We start from the raw sequence: 13,781 nt of genomic DNA on the forward strand, positions 1-13,781 counted from the left end.
ATCCAAATCCAGTTTGTTTTTCCTGTGTTGGAATGACATATCTTCTTTCAGAACTAAAGAGGAATCCAGACTCAGACTTGTCTCAGATAATGCTGTATGGTTCAGAATGAACAAGTATAATATCTAGAAAGGGTATCCATCCCCACCAGCTCCTCCCTGGGGCTGCCATAGAACCAGATGCTTCATCAGTTCATGAGTTTATGGTCAGACACTGCAGATTTTGCCTTGACCTGGGAGGAGTCACTATTAATGAATCAGTTCCAAGTTCCTAGGCCACCTTCATGGCAATAAACACCACTAAGTCATGTTATGTTCTGAGCCCACAGCTTGAAAACCATAGCACCTGGATAGATCCAAGGTTCATGATTGTCTGAGCTATGTCTGACTTGGGACCTAAGAACGCAGTATCAGCCACAAGTGGTGCTGGCTGGAACAAAGTCCAGTAACATGGGTCACATCTTTTTCCCTGGCACTGGGCTTGTTCTAGGTACAAGAAAGCCTGGTGGTATGATCTGTAGGATCTCCTCAGTGCTAGGCTTCATCAAGTTGGCACTAAGTCCCATCACATTCATGTGTTGACTTCCTTGCTCTCTCCCACCCCAACCCCAGCAAATAAGGCCCCATGCATACTATGCTGGCCTGTGCTAAAACTGACAGTTATTTAAGCCAAAATACAAATAGGTTCCACCAGGAGCGGATTTCTCCCATCTTGGAGAAATTCTAGATTCTTATCTGCAACCGTTGACTCATAATAGTTACGTCATCTGGAGGTAGGACATTGTACAGACAGTCTTTCAGAGTACCAAAGCTGTACAGTTAAGTCAGGTCGTACCAGCATCTCACAGTCACTGGAACCCTGAGTCTGAGGGGAGGTCTCAGGCTCACTGTGCATCTGGCAAGGATGTAGACTAAAACTAAACTCTGTTTAACCTGAATACAGGTTTCTACCTGACACTGGAGCAAATCTACAGAATGCCCTATGAGCTCTGGCCTGGGAGTGCAGACGAGGGTGACTTTGGCTTCTACCTCATACAGTCACTTCAAAACAATGAGAAAGAGATCAGGAAAACAATCCCATTCACAATAGCTTTTTAACAATATGACAATATAACAGACCTACAGAGGAAGAGAAAAACCTCTACAACAAAAATTTAACACTAAAAAAAATAAAATTGAGTAAGACATATGAAGATAGAAAGAGTTCCTGTTCCCATAGGTCAGTAGAATTGATATCATGAAAAAGGCTGCATTATTGAAAGTGATGTGTGATTAGGGACAATCCTCATCAAAATTCTAATGTGAGTTTTCACAGAGATAGAAAAAAAATCCTAAAATTCATATGAAATCACAAAAAGACCCTGAAAACCCAAAATAATACTTAAAAAGATTGATGTAATTAATCAAAATACTTGATTTCCAATTACACTGTAGAGTCATAATAACAAAAGCAGTATAATGGTGATACAAAATTATATCTTTAGACTAGTACAGAAAGCCAAAAAATAAGCCTACGCAGCTATAGCAACCCAGGTTTTTAAAAAGTTGACAAAATAAAGAATTTCAATTCCTACCTATGACTACCAATTCATATTTTTTCTGTTTTATTTTAATTTTATAATCCCCATCCTAATAGATGAAAGATGCTATTCCATTATGATACTAACTTTACTTTTTCATTCTTTATATGCATTATGCACAAAGAAACCTAAAAAATGACCCATCGGTTAAAAAAAACTCCTTTTATTTTGAACCAAGAAGAGCAGAGATGGCTCTTGGTTGAACTGCTCTGTATTACATTCATAACATGCTAATAACTCAGTTATTACAGGTCATGGTCAATATAAATGTTACAGACTGGAGAGGGCAGTGGGTGATAACTCAGGAAAATCTTCCTAAAGAAGGATGGATGCTCACTGGGTTGTGGGGAGAGGGAGAGATGTGAGAGAATAAATGAGAGAGGTATCCCTAGTAGTGAGAAGGAGGACGGCCATGCCTCTGGGAAGAAGTCACAGACACCTGCAAAGCAACAGCCAGTCTGTTCTTTAACGAGGAATGAAATGCAGCTGGTATGAAGGTGGCACGCGGCCAAAAGTACTGGCCACTGGAGTAGTTTCAATGTCCTTGGTATCAACCGAAGATTTCAGATCGAAATTCTGTACAATGGTGGTCAGAAACAGAAACAGTTCCATGCGAGCCAGGGCCTCTCCCACGCACATTCGCTTTCCTGAAAAACAAAAGCAAACTCAGAGGGTTCCCTCCTTACAGTAGGTGATGAACTGTTATAAAGTCAGTCATTAAGTATTTGATTCTTAAATGGTGAGTGAGTCAAACACAGAATGACAAAATGAACAGAGATGCACACAACATTGGACATAATGTCATCTACTTACTGTCTGGCTTGTGTGGGCACCCTTCATTCTTTAAATATTTTTATAAGCTCTACATCACAACTTTAATAACAATTCCTATAGTAGAACTATCCTTAGACCTTTCAAGCTGACATCAGTCTTCTAGTGGCACGTTCACGTTACTGCTCTAGTTGCCAAAGGTGCAAGTGTCAAAGGAATTCCGATACTAAGTTCCATTTGTGCCTATTCAAGTTTTCCTGTCTGTATCTATAATTCCCTCGCTTCAGATACATCTCCTGCAGTTACCCTCTGAGGCAAGATCCAAACGCTTTGGCTTGGACCTTCACATTCTCTTTTCTGTCTGATACTCAAGGCCATGCCTCTCCCTCCTCAGCTCCATTCACGGCTCCCTTCCCCAATCTCCAGCATCATAAAGAAAGTTTCAGGCTTGACCATTTGATTAAGAAGTGCTACTCTAATACTTTCCTGAAGACCCACTATATGTGCCATTTCTTTAGGACCCTTTGTGACCCTGACTCCCAGGCTTCCTCACTGTCCCTGCTTTCATAGTAGCGTCAACCACTTGAACATGATGTTGTGTCATCTTTTGCCTCTCTGCCCAAATATGAGTACCCTAAAAAGAAGGGCAGTCTGTCACATATGAAAATGTACAATGCAGACCCGCATGAAAGTCATAAAAGCACATGGCAAAGAATGAATGTGACTCTGTGTCCAGAGACTCAGGACACATAATATGCAGTGAAATTGAACATCCAAGATGGAGGATCATAAGTAAAGGAAACCCTAGGGACTCTAGAATCATGACAGAGTGTCCATCCACATTTTAAGGTCTTTCTCAACCTTCCTTCTCATCAAGTTCTAGTCTTCTGCATCTACAGAAAATGTATCCTCCTGTAATTTATCTCCTCTGTACAGTTCCCTGCCTCCTCTTCTTTTCCTACTTCCTTCCTCCCTATGAGTCATCCAACTTCCCTCTATCCTGTTCGAATACTCCCATGGATATGAAAGAGCAGGTTGTGAGCAACTTCCCCTCTGACCTCACCAGAAACCCAAGCTTCCCTCTCTCACAGCACTAGTCCAACTGGATTACAGCACCCTGTTGACTCACCTGCTTCCCTAACTCAGGAGTGAGTCTCTCCAGAGCCCATTATATTCTCTAGGGCACTTGGTTTCTCAGAGATGTCTGGGAATGAACTGAGACACTTTTCTCATGCAGATGAGGACAGTCTAAATGAGGTTCACTTCCAATAGGAGCACTTAGGAAGGATAGAGGTAAATGCAGAAGCAGAATTCAACTATGTTCTCGTTTTCTCAATTTAAAACATAGGCTGGATATTCTCAAAGTCCCACTAATGTGGGGCAACAATGAGGATGGGTGAAGATTGAAGAACATGCATGGGCATTGGGAGTCTTGCTCCAGAGGCTAGGCACCAAGAGCAAATCCACCTGTCCCTGAGGACATGGTAGATGATCCAATTTATCTCAAAACTGTAACTTGTAGAATCATGCCTTTTGGTACATGTCTCTAGTGCCAAATATTCAGACAGCTGGGACAAGAAGCCTGAGTTCAGGAGTCCAAGGTCAGCCTAGACAACATAGCGCCCCCCCCTAAACAAAAGGTTTACCTTGTACCTGAAGTACAAATAGAAATAAATTCATTTACCTGTTGAGAAAGGCATAAAGTAGTCACTCTTCTTAAAGTTTCCTTTCTCATCCAGAAAATGGCTAGGATCAAATATTTTGGGGTTGGGAAATTCTTTGTCATCATGTAGCACAGAAGTCAGTGATGTGACTAAGTCTGTGCCCTGAAAATTACAAACAAAAGCATGTGATAAAGAATCCAATGAGTGGAGGGGCTGGCAAGGTGGCTCAACAGGTAAAGGCTTGCATGGAAGCCTGAAAACCTGAGTTTGACCCCCAGATCCAGTCCCAGAGGGTGAAAGAAAAAAACTGACTCATGCAAGTGGTCCTCTGACTTACACAAACACACACATACACACACACTCAATAAATAAATGTAATTTTAAAAGTTAACAATGAAAGAAATAAAACACTATCATAGCTTCTTTTCAAAACTGTCTTAGACATCCTCATTCATGAAGCAAAAAGAACACTATATCCTTCAAAATTAGTCCTAAAAACTGAAGACACGATAAAGGCTCCAGAAAAAAAGGAGTTCTTCAAAGTGAAAGAGATATCAGTTCATAAGAAAAAACATGAGAATGTATGGAGCTCACAGGTCATAATAAACTACAGACAGTTTCAAAAGGCTTTAACATTGTAAAAGAATGAAACACAAATCCTATCTTAACTATGAATGGCAAAAAAAAACAGTTAAAAATTATAAATTTTTATAATTTATAATTATAAATTATAATTATATAATTGTTTAAGTATGTTCAAATATAAGCAAAGGACAAAGGATATCGCATCCAAATCAAATTATGGAGCCACAGCTCAGTGTAACAACACTTGGTTGATGTGTACAAGGCCTTGGGTTCAATCCCCAGCACTACAAAGAAAAGGAAGTAAAAATGATAAATTTTCAAAACATACATGAGCAAGGTGGCACATGCCCGTAGCCTGAAAGGCATATGGAAATCATTTCAATTCAAAAGACCAGGGACAACATCAACAAAACAGTGAGACCGTGACTCAAATTTTTTAAAACGCTCAAAATGTAGGGAAAATATGTATATATACAGAATCTTCTATTGGGCTATTTTCTGTTTCCTTTTTTGTTTGTTTGCTTATTTGTTTATCTCTTTTTAAACTTTATCAGCATGTTAAGTTGCCATTTCAACATATCATGATGAATCAAAATTTTGTTTTCCTATACAAGGTAAAATCTATAGTAGACACACACACAAAATAAGGAAGAATCCAAAACATGCTTACACACTTTTGGGGAAACCATGTTGCCACAAAAGATGTGTTTAAAAGAGGGAAAAGAGGGCTGGAGAGATGGTTCAGAGGTTAAGAGCACTGCCTGCTTTACCAGAGGTCCTGAGTTCAATTCCCAGCAACCACATGGTGGCTCATAACTATCTTTAATGAGATCTGGTGCCCTCTTCTAGCATGCAGGCACACATACAGGCAGAACACTGTATACATAATAAATAAACATATATTTAAAAAATAAAATTTTAGAAAAAAAGAGAGAGAACAAATAAAGAAGCTATAATTAGACCAGAAAATAAATGACAATTAGAAGGAACTGCTTTTCCGTGCTTACCCTAATTACATATGAAATTCTCAAATTGAAATACTATTCCATGAGAAACTTAATGTTCAAAAAAATATATTGTTAGTTTACTTCACCTATAGGTATGTATATAAACTGAAAGAGATGCAATAAAATGGTGCAGTCACTGGAATCTAAAACAGAAGTAGCCATAATTAAATAAAATATACTTTAAGCCAAAATCATAAAAATGAGACAAAGAATGTCATAGTAAAAGAGTTAATTCAGTCAGAGGAACATATAAAATTAAGTTATATGCTATATATTATAATTCATAATCATATAAATAATAGATGATATTTATTATATAATACCAAATATCTATAGTATGTTATTATATGTATTTCCAACATAAAGCATGGTACAACATAGAGCAACAAATATAAAAGCTTAACATATTAGGATTAGAGGGAAACATAGACTCCAATATAGTAAGAATAGGGACTTCAACACCTTTCAGCAGTATACAGCTCTCATAGCTAATGAACAAAAAATAGCAGTTTTAAGTGTTTCAAAGAGTTTATACTTTATTCATAAATTCAGAAATCTCATTCATTCTGGAAAAGAGTAATATATGTGGAAGCTGTTGTACTGAAAACAATGTTGAGAAAATTAAGAAAAGGTCAGATAACTTGGGACCATGATCAAATCCACAAATCAAAAGCTTTAGCACATTAAAGCTTCAATAATTTGTAAATTACTGCATTTAAAATCACCCCAATAAAAAGCCTCAGAGAAGCATTTTGGAAAATCAACAAACTGAATATTTAACATTTACTTAGAAATGTAAACATAACCCCAAAAATATTTAAGAAGACTATATTTGGATGACATTCACTAATAAGATGTCACATAAAGCATAAAGCAGATCTGTGAGTTAGAGTTTAGTCAGAGCTACACAGTGAGATCCCATCAAAAGAGGAAGAAGAGAGAGAAGAAGAAGGAGGAGGAGGGAAAGAAAAAGAAAGTCATAAAATTTACTAGTCATACAGGAGTCCTGAAATTTTCTCATTTTGTGTTGGTGAAGGATTGGAACCATATCTTTAATTTAAAAACTAAAAGATAACTGAAGTGCAGGGTCAGAGAAATAAGCTTACCTTGGGAATTACATAATTTCTGAATCTAACATCACAGGTAGCTGCATGGGGTACATTGTTGGGGATGAGGTTAACATATCTCTGGATCTCGTGCACTGTCGCATCTGTGTAAGGCATTCGAGTTCTGTCCTGCATGCAGGGACTCCTGTTTCTGCCAATCACATTATCAATCTCTTTCTGGACTTTAGCTGATAAGGCACAATTGAGAAATGGTAGAGTTGCTATAATGATTCAAGTCAATATGAAGTGTGACAAAGGTATCAGGCCACATACACACATAGAATTAGAAACTTGATATAATACACAAAACCATCCCACTATTTAGGCATTGTCTGTGCAGACAGGTACATTATTATGCAGCATTATCAATACACAGAAAAGATGAAATGTTTTAATATGTAAATGTCTAACACCAACGAATTCTAATAATTACCATTATATAGAAAAAGCACAAAACAAAATTAATTTCACATCAAAATAACAGTAATTCTTAAAATGAAAATCTGGAGCTGGATGGATGCCTCAGTGGCTAAAAGCACTGGCCTGTCCTCCAAAGGGCCCAGATTTAATTTCTCTACCTATAGTGGCCCACAACTGCCTCTAGCTCAGTATCAGGAGATCTGATGTCCTCTTCTGGACTTGTAGGCACCAGACATGAACACAGTCCACAGACATACATGTCGGGAAAATGCCCATGCACATAAAATCAGTAAAAAAAAATTTTTGAATACTAATATCTGTACATGTGTGTATTTGTGTATATGCAAAACTTAGTATTCTTTTTCATCCTTACATTTCCCAAAGGCATTCATTTTGAGACTTTCTAGAAGTTTTGTCTATAGTTTCTGTTCACATTTGTAAATAATAACTATTTCTATTATTTGATTACACTGTTTCTGAGCAGTTTTACAATAGAGATGAATTACACCATATGATCACCTCACACACAAATACATGCAAACATTCATACATACATATAAATACACAGACATACATGTGCACACACACACACAAACATATACACTCCAGACAGTACCTAGAGTATCTTTTCATTTGGAGCTTTGATGTTTGACTACTGTTCACAGTAACTATACTTCCCTCCCTTGTTTTCTATATCATCAAAATTGATCTCATTTTCATCTTATCATACGTGATTAATGACAGATAGTGACACTGAAACATCAATATTAAACTTTTTTCAGAAATGTCAGCTTTGCCTCCTACATGTCAAACTCATACCTATGACGTCTGTGTGCTTGAGAAGGAGCAAGAGTCCGTATCTCAGGGTAGTACTTGTGGTTTCTGATCCAGCTACAAACACATCGGCCACTGTAGCCATCAGACTTTCAGTAGTAAACTCAGACTGTGGGTTGTTCTTTTCCTAGGAATTTTTATTTTATTATTAGATAGTGACAGTTATATTAAATTTCAACAAGTGCAAATAATACAGGTCGTTCTACAGATAAACAAATTTAGAAAGTGAACAGTGTAGTAAAAATATTACAGTAAGTGCACAATATGGCAGACAATGCAAATTACCTGACCCAATCTTCATGTCTATGCCCTTATTTCTTCCTTGCATCAAAATCTAATTTCTCAGACCTTCTTCTAGCTATAGTAAGTCATACAAACCATGTCACACTAATAACATAAGAAAAAGAAGCCCCTGGTACAAATTTCTCGTTCCTTCTTATGTAAAATGCATTAGAGCAGTGGAGGTTGTACAGCTGGAACATGAGTATTTTGACATTTGTATGAGGGCTGGAGAGATGGCTCCGCAGTTAAAAGCACTTGTTGCTCTTCCAGAGAACCCAAGTTCGGTTCCCAGCACCCACATCAGGCTCCTCTGCAAATCCTTCTGGAACTCCAGCATCAAAGAATCCAACACCTCTGGCCCCCAGGGTCACCTGGACTCGTGTGTAGAAATACATACACCTATGCACAATTTTCAAATAGTAATAAATTGATGTAGGTGGGGCTTCTGTTATGTGTTAGTTTCATTGATTAATAAAGAGACTGCCTTGGCCCTCTGATAGGACAGAAAATTAGGTAGGCAGAGTAAACAGAACAGAATGCTGGGAAGAGGGCAATGAGGCAGACGCCATGGAGCCAGCCACCAGGTCAGACATGCTGAATCTTTTCCGGTAAGCCACCACCTTATGGTGCTACACAGATTATTAGAAATGGGTTAATATCAAGATGTGAGAGTTAGCCAATAACTAACTCTCTAGAGATAATGGGCCAGGCAGTGTTTAAATGAATACAATTTGTGTGTTGTTATTTCCAGGGCTAAGCTAGCCATGCAAGAGCCGGGTGGGATGAAAAGCAGGCCTGCCCGCAGCTCCTCACTACAATAAATCCTTAAAAACAGGATGAATACTCGTGCACCAAAAGTGTAAGCATGGCAAGGAAGAGTTTTTAGAATTTTTACAAAATTGAATAAGAGACTCCAGAATCCCCTTCCACCTGTCTCTCTGAAGAAAAGACAGAATAGGATTTGAGCCTAACACACTTGTCTGTTTTTATCTATGTTGTTCTGCTACCAATAAAGACTTGGTGTCAGATGTTGGCATGAAAACCTGGTAATCAAAGATGCAACAGAAGAGCAACCAGCTGACCTTCTCTCCACACTTCCCAGAACACAACAGGAAGAATAACCAGTCCACAAATCTCCAAGCCCCTTCCTACTCCTTGTTGTGCCTTTCTATCTGTATCCTGAGTCCTCTGTATTCTCTATGGCTAAATTTTGTGAGCTGGTTGCCGTCTCTGCTCCCTGATTCAAGGTTAACTTTACTAACACAGTCTCAGGGTATCACAGTGTTATGAAATATTCCACAACATTTGTCAACTGAGAAATTATTTATATTTATACCAAATGGGACATAAAGGTTGAAATTATGTTGGGCCAATAATGGCAATCCAAAGACTCTACCATAAAATTCTTGCTTGCTTGCTTTCTTCTTCCTTTCTTTCTGTCTTTCCTTCTTTATTTCATTTATTTGTTTGTTTCTATGGTTTGTCGAAACAGGTTTCTCTGTGTAACCTTGGCTGTCCTGGAACTTGCCCTGTAGCTGGGATTAAAGGCATTCACCACCACTGCCTGGCCAAAAAAAAAAAAAAGTTTTTCTTTGTTTTTGTCTATTTTGGTTTGGAATTTTGGGTTTTGGTTTTTTGGTGTTTTGGTTTTTAATTTTGGGTGTTTCTGTTTTTGTTTTAGTTTGATTTGTTTTTGAGATAGTGTGGGTCTGTTAACCTGGTTGCCCTGGAACTTGCTCTGTATACCAGGTTGGTCTTGAACTTAGAGATCTACCTGCCTCTGCCTCCCAAATGGTGGGATTAAATGCATATACCACCGCACCCAGCATCATAAAATTCTTTAAAAGTCCCAACATACAAAATTTTCTGAGTGAGGGAAGGACAAGGCCATAATTGAAACTTTCTATCTCAAAAGTTCCCAGTAAGTTGACTATTAATTAAGCAACTCTGGAGCAGAGGGAAATAAACATCTGTGTGGGTCTCTAAACCACAGGGGGAACTGGCTGCTTTGTATAGTTCTGCAATTACCACTAAGGGTGCTAACCACTGGGGAGAATTCTTTTAAGATGGTAAGCGCAGGTGTTCTGTACATTGCTATTCTAATATAAATTATTACAGTCATCTTGACAAATAGCACGGTGGTTCATCAAAAAAGCAAAAATGAAAGAAATATGACTCAACCATTCCACTCTTCATCATACATCCCAAAACTAATTGAAATTAACAAGTCAAAGAGATGCCTACTTTCCTGTGTTACTTCCAGCATTGTCCCTTGAAAACAATCAAGTTACCCATCGATAAATTGGTGGGTTTTTAAATATGAGATAGATTTAAAATTCAAGATAGCTGAGAATAAGTCAAGATTAATGACAATATTATTTCAGAATCTATTTTCTCATAATCCAGACTACCATTAAGGCAATCCAGAGAAGGGAAAGGTCTTGTATCTGGCCTTTGAACACCATTCTCATCTCAGATATGACTCCACCGAACTCAGTGATTCACCCTGGTAGTACAAGCATTGCACTGTCTTGTTTTAAGCAAATGCCTGAGTAAACCAAATATCTTCTTGCCAATACCTTTGTGTTCAGAGTACCTCAAAGACATCTTTACCTGTTTGTGCTGGATCATTTCTGGCTCTGCTCAGCTAAGGTGACCTTCCTCCATGTCAGCACACATGTGAGTCTCTCATCACTCTCATCACTGTGCACATCTTAATTCTCACTCCTGCAACCTCACTGCAAACGCTCAAAGGCTAGTAATGAAACCGAGTCACCAGTGAAGTCTACCAGGTGAAGCTCATGTTTATCATTCTCCTATATGGTCAAGTCCACTTTTTATTTTAATGTTTGATATTTTGTATTTTCAACATCGCTCATAACGTCTAACTCGCCTGAAATGTATATTCCTTTTCCTCATATACTCATTAAATGATGCTGATGTATTTTAATTGCTTAACAATTCATTTTTAAATCTTAAATGATGCTTGTCCAATCCATATCCACAATAGGAACTAAAGTGCTTACCAAGTGTTTCTTGCCTAAATATTAAATTTCCAACAGTAAGGATAGAAATGATTGATGAAACGCAAAATGAAAGCCCACAAATAACCTTTTACCTGTTCCATTTTGATCAGGAAACAGTCAATGAAGTCCCGAGGATTGTCCATATCCAGTGTTTCTTGGTGTTCTTTCACTCGTTTCAAAATATAACTTTTTATATCAGCAAAATTTTTAAATACTTTCCTGTGGCTCCCTGGGAGATAATCGAGGAAGATAGGAATAGCATTGCAGACCTTAAAGATGTAAAAATATGCATTTATTAGGCTGAATGTGATCACTCACATTTGTAGACCAGTTACTCCGGAGGCTTACATGAGCGAATCACCATAGTCTAAGAGTTTGGGAAAAGCCTGGGTAGCATAATAAGATAATGAGAAGCCATCTCAAAAAAAGTTATAAATATGTATTAAAGTCATATTCAGCATATTCCAAGCAATAGTTAAAGAGTAGAGTAAATTAAAAAAAAATGGTGGTCATTTGGCAAAGAACACTTAACCAAATATTTTAAAAGATCACTATGTTGACCAAGATGATCAAAGGTGAAAACTAAGCTCTGGAATTTCATGAGTTGACTCCTCTGCAGATAGAGGTTGAAGGACATTTGCCAGGCATGATCTTGAAACAGATATGACTGTTTAAAACTGAGCTACTCTTTTTATTCCCTTGTTTTTGTGGTTACTCCAGATTATATATGATAGCTTTCCCTGATATATGATAGGGACTTATACCTGTGAACTTTTCACAATAGGGCAACTACACAAGACCTGCACAATGACAGCTCCAGTTGGCCAACATGAATGTGAGAAATCTCACAAGGCCCCACTCCTAGATGAAAAACTAGAGGCAATTAACAGATGCAAAAAGTGGAAGAATCAGTTTTGTCCAGGGATGAGACTCCCTGCTAGGTTATCCAGTACCAAATGTTTATCTTTAAACATATGTACATGTGAGCAATACATGTATTTATATATCCATATGTATATTACACAATAATTAAAGAAGCAAAAGTCATAAAGTTGAGAAGAAGTGGGGGGGTCTTAGGGAAAGAGCTGGAAAGGGAAAGTGTGGGAAATTATAAAAACACAGAACTCATCTATAAAATTAAATTTGCAAAATAATAATAAGAAAATAATTGTTTAAAAATCTGAGATATCCTTGAGGACTGAAAATAAAGAACAAGCAAACGTCAAGGAGATCACTGGAAGCTGTTGGAATACCTCTTCCACCGGATGTTGCTGTTGATCTAAAACTACTTTTAAAAAGTCTTCTAAAAATTAAAGCAGAAAAGCAAACAAAAAATGCATCAATACAGGGTGATAACAAGAGAGCTCAATCAAGAATCTTCCCGCCATCCTTATCTCCCTGGGTATTCCGAAGGGGCGGCTTTCCACACCTAAACCCTCTCTCCCCCTACCCCATCACCGCTTTCAGCCAGGAACCCCTCCCCTTCCTATCTCCCTTTTTCAGGGCATAAAATCCTCCAACTCAGCCTGGGTGGGCTCCACCAGGACGGGGTAGTGAGTGCAAATGGGAGGTAGTTCCTTTTGTTTTAATAGCCTGCCTGCAGCAAGGTAGGACTGCAGGCAAAGTGATTCCTGGCCAGCAAGGGGCACTAATCCTGTAGTGGAAGACCCAGCGGAGGGAAGAGCCATTGGAGAGCATCTGAAGGAAGAGATGGGCAGGCGCCAAAGCAAGAATTCCTCCAATAATCTGAAAAACAACATGAAAACACCAGATCCCTGCGATCTTACAACAGAAGGACTTGAATACCCTATTCCAGAAGAAGTGGAAAACAGTGTCATTATGAAAGCAATAGAGTCTCTTGAACAGGGTATGAATAGCTCACTTAAAGAAAGAGAAGAGAAATATAACAAAAAGATTGAAGAAATGAGTGAAGAAATAGAAGAGAAATATAACAAAAAGTTTGAAGAAATGACTAAATTCGTAAACGATACCCTGGGAAACCAAGAAAAAACAATCAAACAGGTAATGGAATCAGTTCAAGAATTGAAAACTGAAATGGAGGCAATGAAGAAAACACAAACCGAGAGCCAGCTGGATATGGAAAAGCTAGGTAAACAAACAGAGACTTCAGGAACAAGCATAACCAATAGAATACAAGAGATAGAAGAACAAATCTCAGATTATGAAGACACCATAGAGAAAATAAACGCTCTGACCAAAGAAAACAGCAAATCCAACAAATTCTCATCACAAAACATTCAGGAAATCTGGGACATAATTTAAAAAAAAACCAAATCTAAGAATAATAGGGGTAGAAGAAGGAGAAGAATTGTAGATCAAAGGTCCAGAAAATATATTCAACAAAATTATAGAAGAAAACTTTCCCAACCTAGAGAACGATATTCCTATGAAGGTCCAAGAAGCATACAGAACACCGAATAGACTGGATCAGAAAAAAAAATCCCCTCGCCATATAATAATCAAAACACAAAGCATTCAGATTAAAGAA

General features: G+C 38.0%; 1 protein-coding gene across 1 annotated transcript in view; it reads right to left on the reverse strand.

Annotated features, from left to right (window-relative positions):
- Positions 1-1,728: 1,728 nt before the first annotated feature.
- The window catches only part of LOC125403542 (cytochrome P450 2C55), a 29,370-nt gene continuing 17,317 nt past the window's right edge, over positions 1,729-13,781 (reverse strand). The window contains exons 5-9 of the mRNA XM_048438960.3: positions 11,365-11,541; positions 7,950-8,091; positions 6,711-6,898; positions 4,033-4,174; positions 1,729-2,224 (exon numbers count right to left, since the gene is read on the reverse strand). Coding sequence (XP_048294917.1) covers positions 2,043-2,224; positions 4,033-4,174; positions 6,711-6,898; positions 7,950-8,091; positions 11,365-11,541 — 831 coding nt within the window. The 3' untranslated portion in view covers positions 1,729-2,042. The remainder of the gene's footprint in view (positions 2,225-4,032; positions 4,175-6,710; positions 6,899-7,949; positions 8,092-11,364; positions 11,542-13,781) is intronic.

The sequence above is a fragment of the Myodes glareolus genome, chromosome 7 (genome assembly GCF_982192425.1).
Source record: "Myodes glareolus chromosome 7, mMyoGla1.1, whole genome shotgun sequence".
Taxonomy (NCBI): Eukaryota; Metazoa; Chordata; class Mammalia; order Rodentia; family Cricetidae; genus Myodes; species Myodes glareolus.